A 22,855-nucleotide genomic window follows, 5' to 3' on the forward strand; every position below is an offset into this window, starting at 1 on the left:
AGAGAGTTGATTTAAAAATCAACCTCTTCCAGAGCTGCTCTTTGGCCCTTTGTGATCTGATGTATGAAATTTGTAGAAAAGTGGATTTGTTTGTGACATGTTTCACACACAAGTTGGTGCACATTCCTGATACAAATTAAAAGGAAATATGTCAGATGTACACAAGGATGAGTCAACATCGCGTGCCACCAGCCAGGGCCAGTGGGAGAAGAGTCAAATATGGGCTGTGGAGCTGCAGGCTCACCTGCGCTCCCCTCCACCTACCCCACCCCCACGCTGAGTCAAGCACAGGGCTTGACAGGGAAGCAAAGTCAGGCCTTCCCCTCAAATGCTTCTCACAGGAAGCATGAGTGCTTCTGTCACAGAGCATTGTTTTCTCTCTCAGTTTTTCCTTAGTGAGTGTGTGTGTGTGTGTGTGTGTGTTTATACTGATTATAGAAGTTTCAGGAAACATATAGAAAGAAATAAGCAGAAGAGTCTCACATAACCCAACTACCCAAAGGCAGCCATGGTTCATGTTTTCTCGTGAATCATTTAAAATGTTTTTTTTTTATGCTTCCTTTACATTGTTCTAACTATGCAATTTTGTTTTGCTTTTTTAATTTAACGTTATCTCTTTTAAAATGTCCCCTGTTATAAACATCATTTTTCATGGCTACCTAATATTCCACCACCAGAATGAAGTTTACTTTATTTAGCAAATATTGTAAGGCTATGTATGTTACAATGGCAGCAAGCATCTCTATGCATAAAGGTTTATTGGCATCTTAGATTATTGATTTGGACTAGATTTCTGGAAGTGGCATTCGTAGGTCAATAGTTGGACATGTTTTTTAAAGGGTCTTAATACGTATTGCCAAATCTCCCTTTGGATAGTTTATACCAATAACCTATCTCATTTCATCCTTATCCATGTTGAGTACGATTCTGTTTATTCATTAAAGAGTTTGGGGAGCTGAAATGTCCTATCCCCACCCTCAGATGTAGGAAGATTAGGAGATATAAGAGACCTAACCTCAGAGCTAAGAGGCCACTTCTGCTCTCCTGTGCCCCCTGCAGCCCTCCTCGGAGATGTGGGGGACACATACCCACTTAGATGTTGTGACTCCCCATCAAAGGCCCTTGCTATGTAATGACACAGAACCACTCAGCCCTAATGATGGAGATGCCCAGACGAGGAGCTGATGTGACTGTTCCCCACCCAGTATTGCTCCTGTAGCGGCTTGTCATCTAGTCTAGACGTGTCCCCAGTCACTTTCTTCACTTTCTAAGCTTTTCGCTGACTCCCACGGCCCCTACGGAGAGCTTCTCTCAGAGCCCCGGGGTAGTGCCCTACGTTTGAGTGGCCCGGTGCAGTTTTTCAAAGCCCTCTTTCATGGGCTATCTGATCAGGTGCTCACGGCAGCCCTAGAAGGCAAATATTTGTTTCCCTGTTTTTCAGGTATATTGTTTTCCTAGGGCTGCCGTAACAAATTACCACAAACATGGTGACTTAAAACAACAGAAATCTATTCTCTCATATTTCTGGAGGCCAGAATTGCAAAATCACGGTGTCAACAGGGTTGTGCTCCCTCCAAAGGCTCGAGGGGCGATCCTTCTTTGCCTCATCCAGCTTCTGGTGGCATCAGGTGTGCCGCGGCTTGTCACAATGTAAATCTTACCTCTGTCTCTGTCTCCACAGGGTCTTCTTCCCTGTGTGTCTATGATTTCCCTCTCCTTTCTATTATAAGGACACTAGTCATTGGATTTAGGACTCCCCCTAAATCGAGGATACTGAATCTAGGATACTAACTCTAGGATACTGTCATCTTGAGATCCTTAGTTATGTCTGCAAAGATCCTGTTTCCAAACAAGGTAACATTCTGAGGGGGACATATCTTTTTGAGGGGACACCATTTAACTTACCACAGTAGGTCACGAAACCAAGGTCCAAAGAGGCCGAATAACTTTTCCACAATCATACATACAGTGAGAGAATAGCAGGACATAGTATTTGAACCCAGGTCTTCTGCTTACCATGTGCCTTTAATTAAGTTTTAAAAAAAATTTTTTAAAGACTCTTATGGTGTGACTGCTTGATTATGTTATCTGGTTCATAGAAAATGAAATTTGGTACCTTTTACCCTAGGTTTCATCAAATATGATTTCACCATTACCTTGTTAATGTGTTCTGGTTAATGACGTTGAAACGATTAGTGCCAACGTGTAATGAACCCCTTAAGTGAGAGTCACTCATTTGTTCTCCATGTGGTAAGTGGGGAAATTAAGACCCAGAGTAACCAGAAAAGTTAATGGGAGAATTCCAATTATAACCTAGATGTCTAGATTTGTATTCTAACCTTTAAAATGTGAGTTGGTGAAAGTAGTTATCAAAACAACTACTCTGCGTTAAGCTGCAAAGAGACTCTTGGTGTCTCAATTACTGTTGAACTCTTCCCTGGCCTCAGAACCCTTTGATATGTTGGCCACACATGGCTGTCTGTTCATGGACCTCTAATGAGCAAAGAATAATCCCTTCCCACTAGTGGGCCTGAGGGCCTGTGGGAACACCACTTCTGGCACATCAGCATCTCCTGGCTTGCCAACATTAGCTCAGGCATTTCTCTCCTTGCTGGTACCCCTCCTTTCTCTTGCTTCTAAACTGGAGTAGTAGATCCTTGAAAAATGACCTAACCCCCAAATCTAAACACCAGAGCCAAATGGATGAAGAGGGGACAAACATAGTCCACTGTCACAAGTTTGGTGACCATTAGATAATCTGAGTCCCAAGATTGCCAGGATCTAGGCCCCTTTGCTCTGTACCATGTCTGTGGACGTGAGATTATGGTTATCTTGGGAACTACCCTAAAGAATTGAAGAACTGAGAGGGACCTATGGAGTTCTCATATTCTCTCACCCTCCCATAATGAACCAGTTTCTGTTAGTCAAGACATAGTGCATGCTGACATAATAAAATATGCCCATGGTCACAACCAATAACCAAGTAAAGCTAATGCCCTCAGTCTGTGCTTATATGAACCAACCTGTAGTGTAGAGAAAAGAACTCTCCCCAACAACCCCTACACCAGTCTCAAGTTCATTTTGGTGAGCTAGTTTGGAGAGCAGACAAGGAGGCGCTCCAGTGGTTGCTTTGATCATGCCTGGGATCATTTCTTAGTTATCATGGACATCATTTTCAGAGCTCTCACCCGGAAGGGCTTACGTCTTTTTTTGTCTTTTTTTTAAAGATTTTATTGGGGAAGAGGAACACGACTTTATTGGGGAACAGTGTGTACTTCCAGAACCTTTTTTTCCAAGTCAAGTTGTTGTCCTTCAGTCTTAGTTGTGGAGGGCGCAGCTCAGCTCCAGGTCCAGTTGCTGTTGCTAGTTGCAGGGGGCAGAGCCCACCATCCCTTGCAGGACTCAAGGAACCGAACCAGCAACCTTGTGGTTGAGAGCCCACTGACCCATGTGGGAATCAAACCGGCAGCCTTCGGAGTTAGGAGCAAGGAGCTCCAACCGCCTGAGCCACCGGGCCGGCCCCAGGGCTTACATCTTGAAGAGCATTGTTTAATGACAAGTTTTGCTCTTGGTACCTGGCCTCCCTGGTGGCCGGAAATTTGATCAACAGGCTCTCGTCGAGTCCAACCCTAATTGATGCAAAGCAGAGGCTGGGCCACAGCCTCCTAAATAGCACGGGTGTGATTAGACACTATCAGCTCAGAGGAACATCCCGTTCCCCCATGCCACCTCCACCCCCTGGGCTTCCTTGCCCCTCAACAATGATGTACAAAAGACAGAGCACGTGTTCTCTTGCCCGCTCCCGGTGCTGCCAGCTTCCCAGCTGTCACAGCATGCCTTTAATGGGGTTGTGAAACCCAATAACCTGACCCATTTCTCCTCTGGGGAGACAGCTTAACACAGGATGCCAAGCTGGGAAGCAGGATTTGGGAAGCTCACCTGTATGAGTCCGGCTCTCTGTGCCATCCAAGGCAGATTGGGTTCTTCCAGTTCCCCAGAATCGCAAATCTCTACTAAGTGCACAGAAGGCAGCAGAGTGATGTCATGACATTGTTTTCTGCTCACTTACAATCGTCTTCCTTCCTCTTATTTAATTTTAGCTCCCTTTTCTGCCTATCTCAATCTCATTCCTCCCAATCCAGGCCCTAGATGTTTTAGCTCTGGGACCCCATCCAATGGGTATTGACTCTAAAGTGACTGTCAAATGTCTCAGATGATCATAATCAGCCAATAAACAAACGTGTTTTGAGCAAATACGGTGCACACAGTTCTGTGCTTATTACAGACTTATGGATTATAGGGAAATCCATGCCCTCAAGGAGCTTCTGAACTCGGTTGGAGAGCAGACCGTGAGAATAATACGCAGCAGTATGGAAATAATGCCATGTCACTGCTGTGATTAACCTGGGATCCAAGCACGGGCTTTGGAGGCAGCCATAAATACCCCGAAATTGCTTATATAATTTTATGTGTGCAAAAACACATTTTGGGGAGATACATTCGTAGTTGTTATCAGCTTTACGCCAAAAGGTAAAGAACCTTGTGTACAATCAGCTCATTATAACTTGGGTAGTCACTCAAGGTTTCATTGAGCAGGTGAGACTTGAACTGAATCGTATTCCTCGGAAAGACTATTACAGGTAGAACCAGTGCCTTAAATTACCGCACCTCCCTGGGCCTCAGTAAAATGTAAATCTGTAAAATGGTGAAATGGTGATAATTGCAGCTTCCCGGAGTTCTGTGAAGATCCATGAGCTTTTCTTTTCCTTTTCTTTTTTTTGGCTCATTTTCTATTCCCATACCTCAGTACAGTGTTTGACTCATATCACAGTGGACACTAATCAATATTTGATGAATGTGAGAGTTAACTGAAATAATAAACGTGAGCGTGCTTTGTAAACAGCAGAGCGTTGCTTCCTTGGCAAAAGATCTTTGTTGCTAAGTACGTATGTTTTGTGCTCTGCAAACAGCCTGCGCTAAGTGTCTTCTCCCCCTTGAAACTGACCCTTTTCCCCATAATTGAACTCAAAGGGCCAGCCCATGTGATGGAGTGTCTCTGAGCTAGCCAGATGAATGATAGCTGTGCCGACAACGCTTACAAGATATGCAGTCGCCTAAGAACCCAGAGGTGACCTCACCCTCCGAGGGCTTGGCCTCTTAACCCCAGCCCCTGCTGACACACACACACCTGCAGCCCTTCTCTCACTCCAGGACTGGGAGACTCCATGAGCTCCTTTGCTGCTCTCATCTGCACTGGCAAGGGTGGAAGGGAAGCCAAGGAAGGAGGCATTGCAGAGCCCCTGCTAGGACTCCTTCTATAGCATGATAAGCAGGACCACCAATTGTATCCTCTCTCTGACTTCTCAGGACAGCAGAAACACTCAAATGCTCCTTTGCTGAACACTTTTTGTATCCCCAGCCTCCTACCCACAGCTTGCTAGCAGTGCCCAAACTAAGAGAGAACTGATGAGACCTTCTATCCATTTTTTCTTTTCTCCCGTGTTCCATCCAGTCGACAGAATGATTTCATCAGCCTTACCATGATCCTCCAAGGAACTTGGGCTGGTTGGAAGTGGCAAAGATTTTTAAAAGGCATTGGTTGAAGGTGACAGGAGTTCTCAGAACAAGTTAAGAAAAACAGAGGTGATTTCTCCATCTAACAGTTCTCTGCTGCAAGTGCAACTACAGGAGGCAGTGTCTGAGCCGATAGAATGAGCTCCAAGCTGAGAAGCAGGAGCCTGGGTTCTACGTCTCCCACTTAGAGACCTTAAGCATGCCACTTAATCTCTCTGAGCTTCAGAAACTGGAGTGGTACCTAGACTACCTCTCAGGATCATTGCGATAGTGAAAATTCATGCTGATGATTCAAGTGGCATAAAGTTATACATATCTGTTACTCACATATACGTGAGCACATTCGTTATGTACAGGGCACTCACTATGTGCCAGGTACTTTTATATCTACCTACTGCAGTCCTCGCCACAGCCCTGTAGGATTGTATTCTTTTTCCATTTTTATGGATGAGGAATCAGAGGTTCAGAAAGGTTAAGAACTTGCCCAGAGCCCTGTAGCTAAAATGTGTGAAAGCCTATATTTAGGTCCAGGTCTGTTTCCATTCTCCACTAACTCATGATTCTTTTCTCCCATGTGCTGTTGCTTTGTCCCTTAAAATTATTACGGACTCCCTTGGCCTCTGCCATCTGTCATGGACCGGACCCACCCTCTTACCTGAACACTTCTTGCTTGATTTTTTGTTTTGTTTTGTTACCCATCCGAAGTGGCTTCCACTATTCCTCTTGGCCCTGCTATTAGCTTACCTGCCTTTGCGTCTAAGCACAGTATGTACCAACACTGATTGAGCACCCTTCTAGAGGTAGGCACCCTGCTCTTGTGAAGTGAGAAAAAGAAAGGCCATTCCCTTCCCTTCCCCAGGCTCTGGGACATCTCTGTCCATAAGAAAGCTGCCCCCTCAACCCTGGATGTACAGGGAAGAGGAACGCCCGTGTTTTATGGTTAATCCCCTCTTCTGGAAATCACTAAGCGCAGATTTCCCAGGCAGACCCTTCAGAGAAACAATGCTGCTATAGCTCTTGATCTTATCAACCAAGAGTGGGGCAGCAGTAGAGGAGAGCACAGACTCCTGGCAGGAACCCCGCTTAACCTCTTCCCTCCTTTGAGTCAGGGTAAAGAGTTATTAGTACCACTTCAGAGATGGAAAAAGGAGATGGAGGGACTTGCCTGACATCGCTTAGTGAGTGGGTCATCAAACCAAAACCTTAGCTTATGTCATCCGTCCCTGTATGTTCTTGGGGACCGGGCACCTTTGCGTTGTTGCTGCTGCTGGTAGAGTGTTGGCTCTGGGCTTTGCACTGCCGGTGTATGACTCCAGCCCAGTTCAGGCCCTGGGCGGGCTGAGACTCAAAGTACCCCACCTCCACTGCTCAGCACCTCAGTCCCCAGATCCACATCCTGACCCCACTTGATGGACAGAGAAGGTGGTATAGGCAGCTCCCCACCTCTGTGTGCTCTACCCGAGAAGCCGATCCCTGGCAACCCTCTCCCAAGGTGGGCTTCTTCTTGAGGAGATGCATTTACAGATGCTCCCAATTCTCCCAACACCAGGAATCGACTCTACAATTAGGCAAGAGATAAATCAAAGCCAAACTTGGCTGATGACATTCAGGAGCCAGTAGTGACCCTGGCCACACATATAAATCGCAGCAGGCTGGCCAAGGGCCTTTGTCTGGTCAGGAGAGCTCAAGATTATCTGGCCCTCTTTGCTGATGTATGGAGTCACCGGCTGTCGGAGTGTTTACGAACGGTTATCACCTCAATGCTTTGGCCATTATCAGAGGCAGGGCCGCCTGCCGGGGCTGGGGCTCGCACCCTCTCTATTACCACCTGTCAGTGGCCGAGAGTGTGTGCTGATGCTACCCAGTCCTAACTGCCGAGGGAAGATAGTTTCTGACGGCTGATCAAAGAGGAGAAGCAAGGCCTGATAAAGAGTGTGCGTTCGTGTACTTTTAACTTTGGGAAACATTGGCATTTGCATTTTTTCTCCATCTTCCTGGTGCTGGCAGGAACCAAGTCCAATAAATGCAGTGGATTCAGTTACCTAATCGCTGGGGAAATGGTATGTGCTTAAAGCAACAGAGCATGACTATAATCTCCTTCCAAGAGAGAGTGGATGAAATAAGCTTTCACAGAAGACTTGCTGTATAATAAAGTAGAATAATTTAAACTGAGGCTTTGAAGCAATCTTGCATGCAAAATATAACCTTGGCGTTCAGCAGACACTATGTACGTTTTGGAATTAGGGGGGCAGCTTCAGATTAAGGAAAGATCTTTGCCGAACGAGCCATCACTGAACTCTATTGCTGGTATCCCCAAAATGGTACCTTGATTGTGCACAGGTCCTTGGGCAGCTGGACGACTAGCGGCGGTGGAGTTGAATGAGTTCTAGACTGAGGCATCAGAGATCTGAGTTCTTGAGCCAGGTCTGCCACACACTTGCTGTTGGATTTGGGGCCATAACTTCTCTGAGGTTCAAATGTCAAATGAGGTTTGGTATCGGTTAGAGGATATAATGGTTTAGAAAACTTTTTTAAATGTTTAAGCTTTGTAACCCCTGTTTTAAATGAATTCTAAGGTGAAGCCCTATTATATTAACCAGAGAAACGTCGAGGTGTGTGCGTTGAACCTAGGAAGAAGGTTCCCTGCCCTTGAAGCAGTCCCAGAAGACTTGAGAGGAACACTGCAGCCCCTCAGAACCCAGTTTAAAAGCCACTAGCCCACCAACATAGAGGTCATTTCCTGGAGGTCTGCACTCTGATCCAGGGGCACAAGCTGTTTCATTCTGCCCTACACAGACATGTTTCGTAGTTTTTCTCTCCTTCGTTCATCCTGCAGAAGAGCTGAAATGGACATTGGGCGGAGAGGGGAGTCAGTGGTGGGTAGACAAAAAGAACGGCCTGCTGTCTGACAGTGTGGACTCAATGTCCGATGTCCCATGTTTGCTGCAGGTACCTTCGACCGGAGCGTCACCCTGCTGGAGGTGTGTGGGAGCTGGCCTGAGGGCTTCGGGCTGCGGCACATGTCCTCCATGGAGCACACTGAGGAGGGCCTGCGGGAGCGTCTCGCCGACGCCATGGCTGAGTCACCCAGCCGAGATGTTGTGGTATCCGGAACAGGTAAAGGTAGCGTCACACTTCTAGCCTGACGCGGTCATGACTGGCACCTGCTGGCATAGAGCTTCTTTGGCGGGACAGGGTGAATGTTTGTTTTAACCATTTGTTTCTTTAGTTAGCACTCTGAATGCCATCCATTGTGGAAGCCTCTGGTAATGGGAGACCCTGTGTAAAGGGGAGTTCCCAGTGGACCTGACCCTTCCTGTGTGGAATAAGTCATACAAAAATGCTGTGATGGACACAACTGTGTTGTGGAAGTGGCTCCCAGGGGGACGCCTCCAGGGGAAGGGACAGCCGTGCAATCTCTAAGGTTTTCAACAGTCCTTAGGCACCGAGTGCTAAGGCAGCATACCTTCTTCTGCTGTGCTTTATAGATGGGCAGGTATCATTGGGCCTGCCACCTGGGAGGGAGCAAGCATGAGGCAGGTAGGCCTGGTTTGAGTCCCCCAGACAGCTTTCTCTTATGTTGCCTTTTGCCCTTGCACTCTTGCCTCTGAGAGGGCCCAGCAACTGGGGCCGAGGGTGGCTTCTTGCATCCATTGAACAGTCAGAAGTCATCCTTAGATGATGGGTGAGCCCTGCCCCAGCAAGCAGATGGACACATGCAGGAGCACACACAAGCATGTGCGTGCGCACACACACACATGCATAGTGCGCACTCAGGAAAGACCTTCCATCTCCACACAATTACAATACAGTCTGCTCTCTTTTTTCCAAAGCACCACTTTATTCTAGACATCTGGGTTGTTAGTGTCTGCTCTAGCCTGGCTTTTATGCCCGAGAAAGCCTGCCCCACCCGGTCTCCTCCAAGCTTTCTGAGGTCGGCAGGAACTCTGTGCTGGGTCGAGCAGATCTTGGCTACAGGCCTGCCCACTCTTGCTTGTCTTTACTGTGAACTGCGCCGTCTCTGCTCCATATGCCTACGTGGAAAGAGAATCCCAGTGAGGAGCAACTTACAACCCCGGGGCGGGAACCAGGACCAACGAGATTTAGAGTCAAAGCATTTGGGACAGGGCTTCAAATGCCTGACAGTTGAAGCGAAATCACACAGTCTCGCTTCCCTGCAGGTCCCCTGGATCTTTTGAAAATTTCGGTTCAGCAGTTAAGCGTTTCCCTCCCCATCCCATTTAGTCCCACTGTTCCTACACTAAGAGGATAGAGACATATCGCACTCGTCTGTATCCCCACAGCACTAGCTTCGTGCCTGCCCATAGTGCTTGTGTAGTAATTGGCAGATGAACAGAATGGATGTGCGAGAGGGAGAGAAGCAGTTTGGCTAGAGACACAGAAGTGCCTCATCGGACCGTAGGACACAGCCATTTCTGAGGACCAGCCCCCTTCCACACCCCCTTCTACCCTGGAAGGAAAGGAGATGTGGACCTTGGAAGCTGCCACAAGCCATGTCCCACTCCGTCGTGCACACGCAGGCACAGACATGTGCACCCCGTCACTCCAGCCCCATCACGAAGCTCTCCAGCTTGTGGATGGTAGGTCATTATGCCACTGTTCTCCCACCTGGACCCACAGATGAGGAGCAGCTCTGCTCTTTACTAGGGCTTTGACTCCATTTTCCTTGGAAGCTGGCCGAAGGCTGAACCTTGCTCGTAGCACACCCTGCATCTCTAGGGACCCTGGCCAGCCCCAGCTCACATAAACCAGCCCCTAGTGTCACCAGACTCACTCCCCAAGAGCCGCCCTTCCAGGGGCCAGAGCAGCTGTGGGTCAGCTCTCCTCCAAAGCTGCTTGGAGCATCTCACTGTCATCTAGCAGGCAGTTAGTTCCGAAGGTGCATTCAGTCAGAGCTGGGGACCATTAGTAACCTGAGCAAAACTGGCAGTGATTCATCTGCAGGCAGCTGAGGGATTCAGGAGAGACTTTGTGGCCTTAAGCAGGTTCGTGAAATAAAAAAAACAAAAATGAGAGAGAGAGGAAATTAAAACTGCATGACCCACAGGTCAGAAAATAGCACACGCCCTTTTTTGAGCAGAGGGATTTCATTTTCCTCCCCCAACTGTCACCAAAAGGGATTCATCTGGTCTTCTTTGACCATATTAAATGTATACTTTGTGTTTTCTTTTTTTTTTTTTTTAAACTCGGCCTCAATTTTAAAGGCCAATAAGTAAAGCAGATATTATGAAAGTTAACCTGTTTCCCTCTGCCGTTGCTGAGAATCACTCTTCACATTTTAGAACTCCAGATAAAATATCAGCTTGGCGGTGCAGCCCAGAGCTCTGAAAGGGCAGCCTAGCACACCCACGCCAGAGCCAGCCTGCTGCCCAGAGATAGCCAGGGAAATACAGTGCAACGTGGATAAGAATTTCCACAAGTAGCCTTTGCCTACAGCAGCCTCTCAGTCTCGCTCTCCCTTCCCACAACGCTGCTTCTCTCGGTGGCTCATAGATAGGGTGACATCAAGTGTTTGCCGCCGTCAGGTACTCACTCTGAGGTAATCAGTTCCTGTATTGCCTTCCAGCAGCACTTGTTTTAGTCTGGCCACTGGGACTGCTGGCCTCTCAGGTATGAATGGAGCACATTTTCATGACCACTGAAGCCCATTATAGCATGCCTCACTATTCTACAGGTTTAGCTAGTGATGTGCTGGCAAACGTTGAACACCCAGTTCTCGAAAGGGAAGCAGGAAAGCCCTGATCTGTAGCATTTGGGAATTTCCATTGTGTAAAAACTCTTATTATGGCCATTTTCAAGTTATCAACATGATGTCAGTCAGCAACTAGCAGAATTCCTGAGAATGTATGACAGTCAGCTTACTGACTTATTAATAACTCCAGCACCCCACTGGTAAGCTGTACATCAGCTCTCCCCAAAAGTACAGCAACACCTTCTCAAACCTTCCTATTCAAAGAGTGGCCTGTGAACCAGCAGCAGTATGTATACCCAGTTGCTGATTACAAATGCAGAATCTCAGACCCCACCTAGACCTGCCGAATCAGCACCTGCATTTTAACAAGATACTCAAGTTTGAGAAGGTCTGTTCGAAAACACAGTTAACCTATGAGGTGGGTGTTAGTTCTGGCCCCCATGATAGCTGCTTACCCGTTAGTCTAATTAGATCATATGTGTGATTTGCAAGTCCAGCTCCGGCCAGATTGCTTTCTTGCTAATATCATCATACCCCTTGTCCCTGTTATGCTTCCACTGTCCCCGTTCAGCTAAACTCCAAATTGAAGTCAATCTAACTTTGCTCTTACACTCAGGTTGCTAAAGAAAGATCACAAATTATTTAGTGCCCCTACAAATTTTTGGTCTCTACTCTCCAGTGAGCCCTGTAATTTCCTACTGCCCCCTTCTCCTAGTCTCCGTTTGCACTCATCTTTTGCAGCAGAAACCAGTGCCTAGAACAGCGTCGAGCACATAGTAGGAGTACTTAGGAACAAATGAATGAATGAATGAATGAATGAATTCTACATTCAATCTATATGTTAGCACTTCTGCTTCAGCCCCTGCTTACTGCTGTGGCTTCTGGCCTGTTTTTATTCTCTTAGAGATTCCCCAGATCTCTGATCTTCAAAAGGTTTATCTTTTATTTTTTATCTGTTTTCATATTATTGCTATGCATTTAGTGTGAATTAAGATGCTATTTATTTAGCGTGGTACATAACACTCAGTCCATCACCTTGAAATCAGTCTTTTTTCCTTCTTCATGGACACTATTTCAAACTTCCCGTTCTCAAATCTCTTACCCCACCATCTTGTCTCTCGCTCTCAGAAAATGGTAGTGACGATGTGAGAAATCTCTGGACTTCCTGCACCCAGACAGACCCTAAACATCCCTGCACCAACCTCTCCCCTCCCCCTGCCCCTGTCCCCAGCCTGCCCAACCACAACAACTACGCAGCACTTTACCCCAAACTCTCGCCCCGTGAACCACGCCCTGTGGTCTTGAAGAGCTGTTCTTGCGGCTCCTGTTACGTCATCACACTCTCCTGCTTTTTCTTCTACCTCCGGCTACTTCTCAAGTCCTATTCTGGGTTTTCCTTCTCTGTCAACCATAAGTATATTTCTCAAGGCCCTATCTTGGCTCTCTTTTCCTCCCTCAGTCAGTGCAGGGCAATCTCCTCTGCTACTGTGGCCTCAAATCCATAAACTGATGATTTCCAAACAATCTCCAAGTTAGCTTTCTCGCCTGAACTACAGAACCATCTAGACAGTCACCTACCGACATTTCCACACATCAAACACTGAACTCGTCTCCCCACAACCTTATCCTTCTCCCGATTCAGCCCATCTCACTATGTACAGAGCCCTTCATGACCAGCCGCTGCCCTCTCTCCAGACTTCTCTCTCCCTGCTCTGTGCAAGCACCAGCCAAGCTGAACCCCCAGGAGAGTCTCTAAGTACACGTGCTGTCTCCGCCCGCCAGATATGCCTCCACACATATTTCTCCTTCTGCCTGGAATGCTATCTCCCACAGCCCCCTCCTCTCTCTATCACCCCCCTCAAAATAACTTGACTAATTCCTGCTTAGCAGACATTCCTTTCAATATTGCCTTTTCTAGAAAAATAGAATTTTTTAAATAAGCAAAACATGTATTTATCCCAATTGTTTTGTGTCTAGGTAAAACTACAACCTAATACCAAAGGAAAAAAATATTTAATAAACACCTGGATTCATATTAAGTACATTTTCTCTTTGGATCGGAACTCTTTCAGTCACCATTTAGCTAAACCTTGTCTTTCTGTTTTGCTTTCTTGTACACCCAACAGCTAAAGCCCCCGGCCTAATTCCCAGTTTCTGATTAGCTGTTTAAAGTATTCTTGACACATCTTTGTTGCAGGCAGCCTCCTTTTGCTGCTCTTGACTCTTAAAAGATCACTAAGTCGGTTCTCAAGGTCAAGAGGGGCTGTCTCTTCCCCATGACTGTGGCTTCCTGCAGTCCTGGGAACACAGTTTCATTCTGCTTTCCCGTCACAGCACGAAAGGTAGGAAAGAGGCTTCATCTTTTTCTGTCTGCCATCTCTTTAACAGGAGTCGTTCTAGTCCAGGAGCAGTTACTCTTGGGGATACACCATGGGCTCGATTTTAGCCTCTTACCTTCTGTCAGAAATACATGTACTTCCTTAACCAAACAGATGAGACTTCCACAAAAAAATATTATAGGCAATGCATTCTAGTACTTTCTATTTTATTTCATTTTTTAAAAAATACGGCCATGACCCACTAAATTGATTTCACAGTACATTGATGAATTGCTATCTATAGTTTGAAAACCAGTGCTCTAGCTTTTTTTTTTTTGATAATTTTTTTATTTTTCAATTATAGTTGACATACAATATTATATTAGTTTCAGGTATACAGCATAGTGATTAGACATTTTTATGACTTACAAAGTGATCACTCTGATAAATCTATTAATAGGACCCATCTGACATCAAACAGTTATTATAATATTATTGACTATATTCCCTATGCTGTACTTTACATCCCCATGACAGTTTGGTAACTACCAATTTGTACTTCTTAATCCTTCCCCCTTTTTTCACCCACTCCCCCAACCCCCTCCCATCTTGCAGTCATCAAAATGTTCTCTGTATCTATGAGTTTATTTCTGTTTTGTTTGTTTCATTCTTTAGATTCCACATATAAGTGAAATCGTAAGGCATTTGTCTTTCTCTGTCTGACTTATTCCACTCAGCACAGTACCCTCTAGGTCCTTCCATGTTGTTGGCAGATGGCAGGATTTCATTCTTTTTATGGCTGAGTAATATTCCATTGTATATATATGTACCACCTCTTTATCCATTCATCCATTCATCCATTGATGGACACCCACGTTGCCTCCTATCTTGGCTTTTGTAAATAATGCTACAATGAATATGTGGGTGCACATGTTCCTTTGAAGTAGTGTTTTGGGTTTCTTCGGATAAATACCCAGAAGTGGGATTACTGGGTCCTTCTTAGTTTATTCTGCTAAATCCTCTGAATTTTCCTGTATGGATATTAATTACTCAGCAGAAAAGGCTGTTGGACTATTTTCAACCAAAGCTCTTTGAAAGATTTCTGTCAGAAATTACTTTTACTTATTGCAAGGGTTGTGGGGGTTTTCTTCCTTTTTAACATGAAAAGCACATTTTGATCACTATACAGTTTTTAAATGGGCACAGGAAGGTTTCAACAAGTTAGTTAACAAATATCTGTTGGTTGCCTATGTTTTGCAAAAGATGGACTAAAAGCAGTGTGTGTGTGTGTGTGTGTGTGTGTGTGTGCACGCGTATGCTAATATCTTTCATTTTAGGACTATAGGAATTAAGCTCTCAATAAATGTTAGCTGTCATTACTGGAGTTGGCCAGATGTATACCCCAAAACAAATAACCCAGCGTGTTGGACCCTCTATCCTACCTCTAGGATTAGCTTTTCCAATGGGCCTTGGAGCTCCGGCTTGCCCCAGTGCCGAGGGCTGGGAACACATTTGTGCTAAAGTTACATTTCCAGTAGGGGTTATATTAGCCCTCTCCCATCTCAAGGTGTCACATGATCAGGTGACAATAATTGCAGTCATCAGGGAAGTGAATTAATTCTCTTATCTTTTAGACTTCCCTGCTCTTGGGCAAACACTGTCATCCAAGCAACTAAGCCAGTCACTGAGGTCCTTTTCTCTGCTTTGCTTAACCAGGTCATGGAACTTTCCTCCTTCTACAGTGCCTTTACAGAATGCTTTCAGTGTCTTCCCTCAACAACTTCTTCAGTGGGCCGCACATTCTGTTTGCGGTTGCGGCAGGCAGGCAGGCAGGCAGGCTCTCTGTAGGCACCTCTGATTCCCTCCACACGAGGCTGGACTCTGTGAGGAAGAAGTAAGATGTGGGTCCTCCCGTCACAGAGATGAAAGGCCTGGAGGAGGCAGCAGTGCTGAACTGTGGGTCAGTTCCTCTCTGGCTCCTTCCCCCAGCTGCCCAGAGCGGCCCCCCTAACTGAACTGGACCAAGCAGAAATCCAGAGTGCTCCCCGGCCCACAGGTCATGCTCTTTCCAGTATGTGAAAACAAAAGTAGGAACTCCCCAGTAATGAATGCCACAATGGCTGAGCGTAAGCCCCCAAAGGCACAGGTGCATCCAGACACAGAGCCCAGGGCCAGTGGCAGGCCACAGTACCTCTGCTCAGGGGGGAAAGGAGCAGCTGCTTCCTTGGGGAGTAATGGGGCGGGGGGCTGCAGCAGGGGTGGCATCCTTGGTGTTGCTATTTGTGTCTCAGTTCAGTGTCAGATGGTCTGTTCCTCGCTACTCTCCACTGGTGAGAAAGTCCAGATCGGACAGTCCTTGCAGTTCCCAGCACCCAACTACTGCCAAGGAGAAGGATATTTGTTTGTTTGCTTTTTCTTTTTGATAGCATTTGGAAGTCCTCAAGAAATGGAGGAAGCCTGTGACCTTAGGCAGATTCCTTTTTCTTTCTTGGTTCAATTTCTTCTCTAACACCATGGGAGAAGGAAACCAGTCAATCTAGTAAACATTTACCTGCTGTACCTGTTATGTCAGGGCCACTGTAGGACCTGCTCTGACTCTTCTCCCATTTGCCTTCTCACAAAGTTCCTGGGCACACACATTACAGCCCAGGCTCCTTGTCATGAAATTTCAAGTTTCTTCTAGGCCTTCCTCACCTTCCTTTCCAGCCTGACCTTCCACTTCCCCCTTCTACAATAACCCCTTATTCATATTTCACCACCACCACCACCTTCATGCAAACACACTCACCTGTCAAAATTATCCCATCATCCCCAGCAAATGCCCTGCTCACCTCGCTCTTTTGAAGAACCTGCTGTCCTTCCCCTCTGCTCAGTCACCTTTTGAGACCAAGCTCAAATCTCAACTCCTCTGTGAAGCTTTCTCTGACCATGCAGCCAAATGCCCTTTCTGTCTCCTCTGAGCTCCTGCACCTCCTACTCTCCAGACACTTGGCCCTAGACGAGTAGCATATGGTGCCTTTTCCATTCACTAGCAATGGCTGAATCCCTTCTACATGCCACTGGGGGAAGGGCTCAGCCCTGGTGGTCCCTCAGCCATACTGCCCGTACTGCGTGTCTTACTTAATGCAATTCCAGTTCCTTGGACCAAGTCTGATTCATCTTTGTTACCTCTAACCACAGTCTTCTCCCTGCCCAGCATCCAGCACTGGGAGGAGAGCCAAGCTGAGCCCCAGTTAATGTTTGTTGAATGACTGGATGGGGGTTTGTGGCTCCTGAGAGGTAAATGAAAGCCAGCCAGAGCAATGGGAAAGATTGCTGTGTGTAAAAGACACACTTGTTAGTTTCTGGCCAGTTCTCAAATCTGATTCTAGGTAGATAGTTGTCTCTCTCTCTCTCTCTCTCTCTCTCTCTCTCTCTCTCTCTCTCCCTCTCTCCCTCCCCCCGCCCTCTCCCCTCCTTCTCCTGTGCACGTTTCTCACTTGCCCAAAGTCTACTTTGAACTCTCTAACCAAAGCACGCTGAATCCTATCAATAAGGAGGAAGTGCCAGTGTGACCTTGTTGGTGAACCTTCAGTGTCCCCTTTACAGGTGTTGCCCCAACATACAGGCAGGAATTCCTGTGTAAAATGTATTAGGCTTAGACAAAAGAATGGGGCAGGGCAGTGGGACCCCCAGATAAGGGCCCTCCTCTGGAGACACTAACACAGGTAAATGGTTAACAAAAGGGAGGATTTCTCTCTGTTCTCCCACCTCTGCCAGACTATTCACTTTTAACCATTGACCTTTCTTGGAGGTGTGAGATCTGAACAAAGTTGAACATAGTCATGGATGGTTAAATATCCATCCCAGCCTCTGCCCCCTGCCTCCTCAGAAGATGGTTTGAGGTATGTGGACCACCCCTAGGTTTGATGGCTGGTAACAGATAATACACATACACACAGAAAATGAAAGTTGGAAATGACTCTCTGACCCTTTAGGAATCCAGAGCCTCAGCTTTAAAGCAAAAGAGAGCACTGTACCAAGAAGGCCAAGCCATGCCAGTCTGCTTGAATTTAGCAGAAGGAATCATGTCCAAGCACCCATACCAGAATCAGCTGTCCAACCTCTGACATTTGGTGATTTCTTCCTGCCTGCTTCTCTTTCTACCCCATCTCTTTCCCCAGGGACCTGAAGGCCCACTGCGTACGACATTTTACAATTTTCTGGCAGTCTCCTCCAGCACCGGGCTTCACAGACCTCCTCTGATTTCCCCCCTACATACGTCTCATTTAGTGTAGCATGGTAGCCTGTGATTCCACCCCTCCATGTGCTTAATTGAGTTTGGGGAGGACCTACATCCAGTTGCTTCATTTGTTTCAGATGACTTTTCCATTCTGGGCACCCCGTGCTCATTTTACTGACACGTTCCTATCATGTCCAGGCTCCAGTGGGCCAGGGCTGGCGTGCCACCTCCACTTTGATGTGTATGACTGGTGCAAGCTTGGGGGTGTGGGGGTGCTATGCCTATCAGCGCCCCTGCCTCCATCCAGGCATGGGCTGGGTCCTTGGAGGGCTTGGGAGATTCTTTGGTTTCATACTTTCTTCATCCCCAAGCCACTGAGAGCTGAATATCAGCATATAGTTCGTGCATTTGAGCACGTCTCCATGATCCTTGTCTCAGCAGGCCAGCCACACTGCCAAACAGCTTTGAACTTCAGGCTGGGTTTCTACATCCATGGAACCCAAGAGGAGGAAGAAAACCAGGGCGGCTACCCAAGATGCTGGCTCTCCCTCCAGATCCTTCCCTGCTCCCAGCCCTTTGTGATAGTCAGAGAACTGTCGACACCCAGGAGGCAGGAGTGGGGAGGAGAAAAAGAGGGAAGGATGATACCGGTTGGAGCTAGTGAAAAATATGTAAAACCCTAGATGTGCTGTGCCTTGGAACAGACCATGAACACCCCCTGCAAAGCTCACAGTGGTCAAACCAGATTTTGATATCTACTCCCTTTGATCTACTACTCTCTGAAAGGTCCGTGTTGTGATCCTCTTTAAAGAAATATTTTATTTTCAATACAGACACAGCCCTTGATGTAGCAGTAAAAACCATCACCCCTGAGAGACACATGGCTGTGAAGTGTGTTGGTATGTAACTTCCTGTCTTTGCCTCCATGCAAGGTTTTGTCCCACTGCTCCTTTTGTCCCTCAAGAGGTTGCCTCCCTACCCCCTGGTGCTCAGGAGTAAGGCCAAGAGGTCAGCTCAGACAGGAGACACCTTCTGGCGATGGACTGGTTTGGGATGGGGAGTCGTTGCCATTCTTCACCCAACAAGAGTTTCTTTGAGAATCTCACTCCCTGCCCCCCACTTTTAAGATGGAAGTCAAATTTTCGGATTCTGCTGTGCAGAGCAGAGAGGTCACTAGGCTCTAATGCATTTACCATTGACTGCCCCTCTTGTAGTGCGTCTATTAGTGAGTAATTTGATTTGTACCTATTCATTTGCAGTCCCTGCAGGAGCCTGGAGCTGGCCCCTAGTATAATTGGTGCTGTCTCTATTTTTACATCATTAGATTAGCCCCGACTCCTGGCCACTTGTTGTCTGCGCTTGTCTGTCCATTTATACAACCTAATGTAACACAAAATTCATTACTGATCACATTACTTTCAACTCTGAAGCCAGCCTTGTGATAAACATTTGGTTAACCCCTTCCTACCCATAGGAGGGCTGACAGAACAAATGCACTTCTACTCGACAGGCAAATCAATATCTTAATACACCAAAGTGGAATTGCATTTCTAGATTTGTTATTCCTCCTGGAGGAGCAAATGGAAAGGCTCTTCTGAGCTAGCTGAATTGAATAATGAATAGAGCCCCGGCACCAGCAGCCAGTCTGCACACAGAGCACAAAGGCAAACCCAGCATCCGCCCAGCTTTTTCATCTGGACAGGCGGCACCGCGGCAATTAATCGAGACCTGTGCTTCCCTCCCCACCACAGAGTGTGGGCTGGGACCCTGACTGGGGCAACAGAGACTTTGGCCCCACCGCCATTCTCTTTGCTAGGCGTGGCCTAGGACCACTGGACCAAGAACCGGGTTAGTTTCCTTAACACCTTCTTCTTTGATGTGAAGGTACCAGACACATGGGCCTGGCGCTAATACCACCAAGAAATCAATAAATCTATGACTAAGCTAAAGTTTACCATTTAGCATCAAGTACACAAAATGATTCCTGTTTAGAGCCAGGTCAGTGGTGTTGGGATTAGTTGGTTCATACCAACTTCTGTGTGTGTGTGTGTCCCCTGGTGAGCATTCTTTGGCACAGATATACCATGTGTACCTGAATGTGGTCCTAGTTCTGTGGTGGGGATGTTAGTGAACAGCATGGAGGACGCTAGCCTGGGAGCTAGCCAAGATTCTTAAAGGGACCGCTACACAGCTGTATTTAATCTAGAAGATTCTTCCCTACCCCCACCCTGGTTATCCCCTCCCTAACCACCCTCCGTTTGTCTCTGGGTAGCATCCACACCCACTATAAGTCATTAACTTGCAGGACAGTTTGTTTCTAAAGGAAAAATACCCTGACTTATTAAGAAACTCTCATAAAGACTGGACTACAATAATTAGAAAAATAGGCGTAGAGGAAGTAGAATGGAACCCATTACCATGAAAGTCATAAATCCCGAAGTAAAAAGATGCCATAAACTGAAGATACTCAGCAATGGAAACTGGAAAAAGCCCATCTAGGGGACGTTCTGCTTGAATTCGGGGGAGTCCTGAGCAGAAGGCTGACAAGAGACATGAAGCCTCCTTTCTGTAGAGCAGGGCTCCCTCCTCCTCCTCCAAGGACTGCACCTTGGCCCCTGCTGCCCGTTAACTGGTTTGGAGCCCCGGAAGGCCAGAAATGACCAGCAGTCCTGAGAGACATGGGGTCCCAGGGATTCCTCGAGAGGGCTTAGATGTTGCTCTTAGCCTTCTTCTCCATCCCTCCAGCATTTCTCATGCCCCCCCCCACACACACACACACGCATCCAGGAGGGCAGGGCCAGGTGGCAGGCTGCCTCCTTGCAGCAGCCCTGGGGCTGCAAGGTGAGATGGCAGAGGTGCAGGGGGGATTGCCTCACCCCTCCCTGTGTGGGAAGCCCCACTTCCCACCGAGGGGTTGTAGAGCTGGACCGAAGACTCCAGAATTATAACTCTTAAGTGCATCCTATCGTGAGGAAGTACAAAGAGGAGAACCCTTGGCAGGGCATTACAAGATACCTCACATCTAGGCAGCAGTGGAGGACACTGGTGTGTCACTGAGGAGAGCCTGGGTGCAGCAGCTGTCTCCTCAGGACCGCTCACTTCCCCGCCCCCCACCCAACCCACAGTGCACAAACTTGCTCATTCATGAGCCTGCTGTTTTGGCCTCAGCTGTTAATCCTCTCAGGTGGGTAGGTGGGGCAGTGGGGGAGGGAGACTCCACTGTATCCCACACGGGGACTCGGTCCCCATCAGCTCTAGAAAACAGATCAGAACATAGGCCTTTGCCTTTGCAGAATAGGACGGACCAGTGGCAGGGAGGAGAGTGGGTCGGTGGTGGAATGAGAGACTGTGATTTCTTAACCTTGATGGAAAGGGGAGAAAGCCACATCTTACCAAAGTCTTCCGCTGCATCGTAGAGAATTTAATTACGTTTGGACATTTGAATGAGAACCAGATGTGGCTCTGGCCCGTCAGGGCAGCAGCGTCTCTCCTGTGGTCTGCAGGCCCCTGTGCTGTCTCACAGCCCTGCAGGGCAGCTCAGGAAGACCTGCCTGGGAGTTGTGTGGGGTCTTCTGAGCTTCACGGCTGGACTTGAGGAAACGGGCAGGTCAAGGCTGGCTGCCAGACACCTGGTTCCACGGGAGAGTTTCCAAGTCCCATCTCTGCATAGCCATGCTGAGTGGGCATGTTCGTGGGCCCTCACTAGCATCCACAACTACCCCGCATGCAGACGCACACACAAAGAAGTCATGTCACAGCACCTGGCCCGGCATTCTTGAGAACGAAAGATACAGCACCATGCTGCCCAGCCCTGAGACTACCTTAAATGGTATCTGCTAAGGCTCTGCCCCCAGTGTGGTGCCAAACACCTGGAGCTAGAAAGGCATTCAAGCCCGCCTGGGCGAGGAGCACTTCTCCATGGACCTCAGCCTACCGATACACCAGAGATGGCAAAGCTGATTTTCCAACCAGGATGCCACTGCAACAATAGCAGTCTTTACACGTGTTCCCTACATGTTCTGCTTCTTAAAGCCCCTTCGCATCCTTTTCTCTGGAGAGCCTCACACACCAGTGCCTCCTGCCTGACAGATGATGGAGTGGATGAGAAGTGAAGTGACTTGCCCAGGTCATTCAGCACGTCTGTAGCAGAACTGGGGCTCCAGTGAATTGTCTGCCCTCTTCTACAGTACTCCTTCTTTTTGGCATCCACAGGGAGTGTCAGCTCAGGGCCACTCCTGCATCTGGCTGATCTTAAGCATGGCTTCAGGCAGACTTATCAAATACCTCGAAACCAGGGAGACATGAGCCAGGTCTGCTCAGCCTTTGCTATCCCCATGTATAATGTGTTGTGACAGGACATACTCTGCCTTGGTCAGGATTTAGTTATACTGATAGAGTGGCACTGAGAGGGTCACTGCATAGGGGTACTGGTTGAGGGGGTCTGGGTGGGCGATCCTGCTCTCTTCTCCTTTGAAGTCAAGACTCTGGAGGGCTTCAGTAAAGTGGCTTTCCAGGGAGTAGGATGTGGCAGCATTTCTGGTTTGAGTCTTTCCCCGCCTGGGATCAGTGCCGCATCATGGCTATCGTAGGAGGGACCTAGGAAATGGCTCCAGCCCCCAACCAGGCCAGCGCACCCTCCCACTAATGCCCACCTACTGTCACTGCTCATCGGCTCTTCAAAGGCTGTGAAGGAATCGGGCTGGGCTGTGAGTTGCTCTGGAACTCAAATGCTCTGGTCCTGCCCTCACCCTCACATGCACCCCGCGAGCTCCACCACGGCGGGGGTGAAAGATGCTGTAAGAGACGGGTGGGGGGCAGGGTAGGCAGTGGTCTTAGACTCGCTCTGTGCCATTTTGGGTCTCAGTACCTGCGGAGAGTCAGGAACAAGAGCTGGCCAAGGAGGAAAGAAAGCTCATTTGTGGGAGCCATGTGTGTTGAAAGAGACTCCAACCAGGAAGGAAGGTGCATGCCTACCCATGGGTTGTGGAACAGGCCTGGCACAAGCTCTCAGGAACACCAGGCTGTGTG

At 47.7% G+C, this 22,855-nt stretch overlaps 1 protein-coding gene across 11 annotated transcripts in view; it reads left to right on the forward strand.

Moving 5' to 3' along the window:
• Window positions 1–22,855, forward strand: part of BCAS3 (BCAS3 microtubule associated cell migration factor) — a 514,510-nt gene that overhangs the window by 483,256 nt on the left and 8,399 nt on the right. For 5 of the 11 annotated variants that reach the window (XM_033091254.1, XM_033091253.1, XM_033091256.1 and 2 more), the window contains 2 exons: window positions 8,524–8,691; window positions 18,661–18,726. In XM_033091254.1, coding sequence (XP_032947145.1) covers window positions 8,524–8,691; window positions 18,661–18,726 — 234 coding nt within the window. Of the gene's footprint in view, window positions 1–8,523; window positions 8,698–18,660; window positions 18,727–22,855 lie in introns of all 11 variants that reach the window. The other 6 variants (XM_033091259.1, XM_033091258.1, XM_033091260.1 and 3 more) reach the window with 2 other exon arrangements.

The sequence above is a fragment of the Rhinolophus ferrumequinum genome, chromosome 21, assembly GCF_004115265.2.
Source record: "Rhinolophus ferrumequinum isolate MPI-CBG mRhiFer1 chromosome 21, mRhiFer1_v1.p, whole genome shotgun sequence".
Classification (NCBI taxonomy): domain Eukaryota; kingdom Metazoa; phylum Chordata; class Mammalia; order Chiroptera; family Rhinolophidae; genus Rhinolophus; species Rhinolophus ferrumequinum.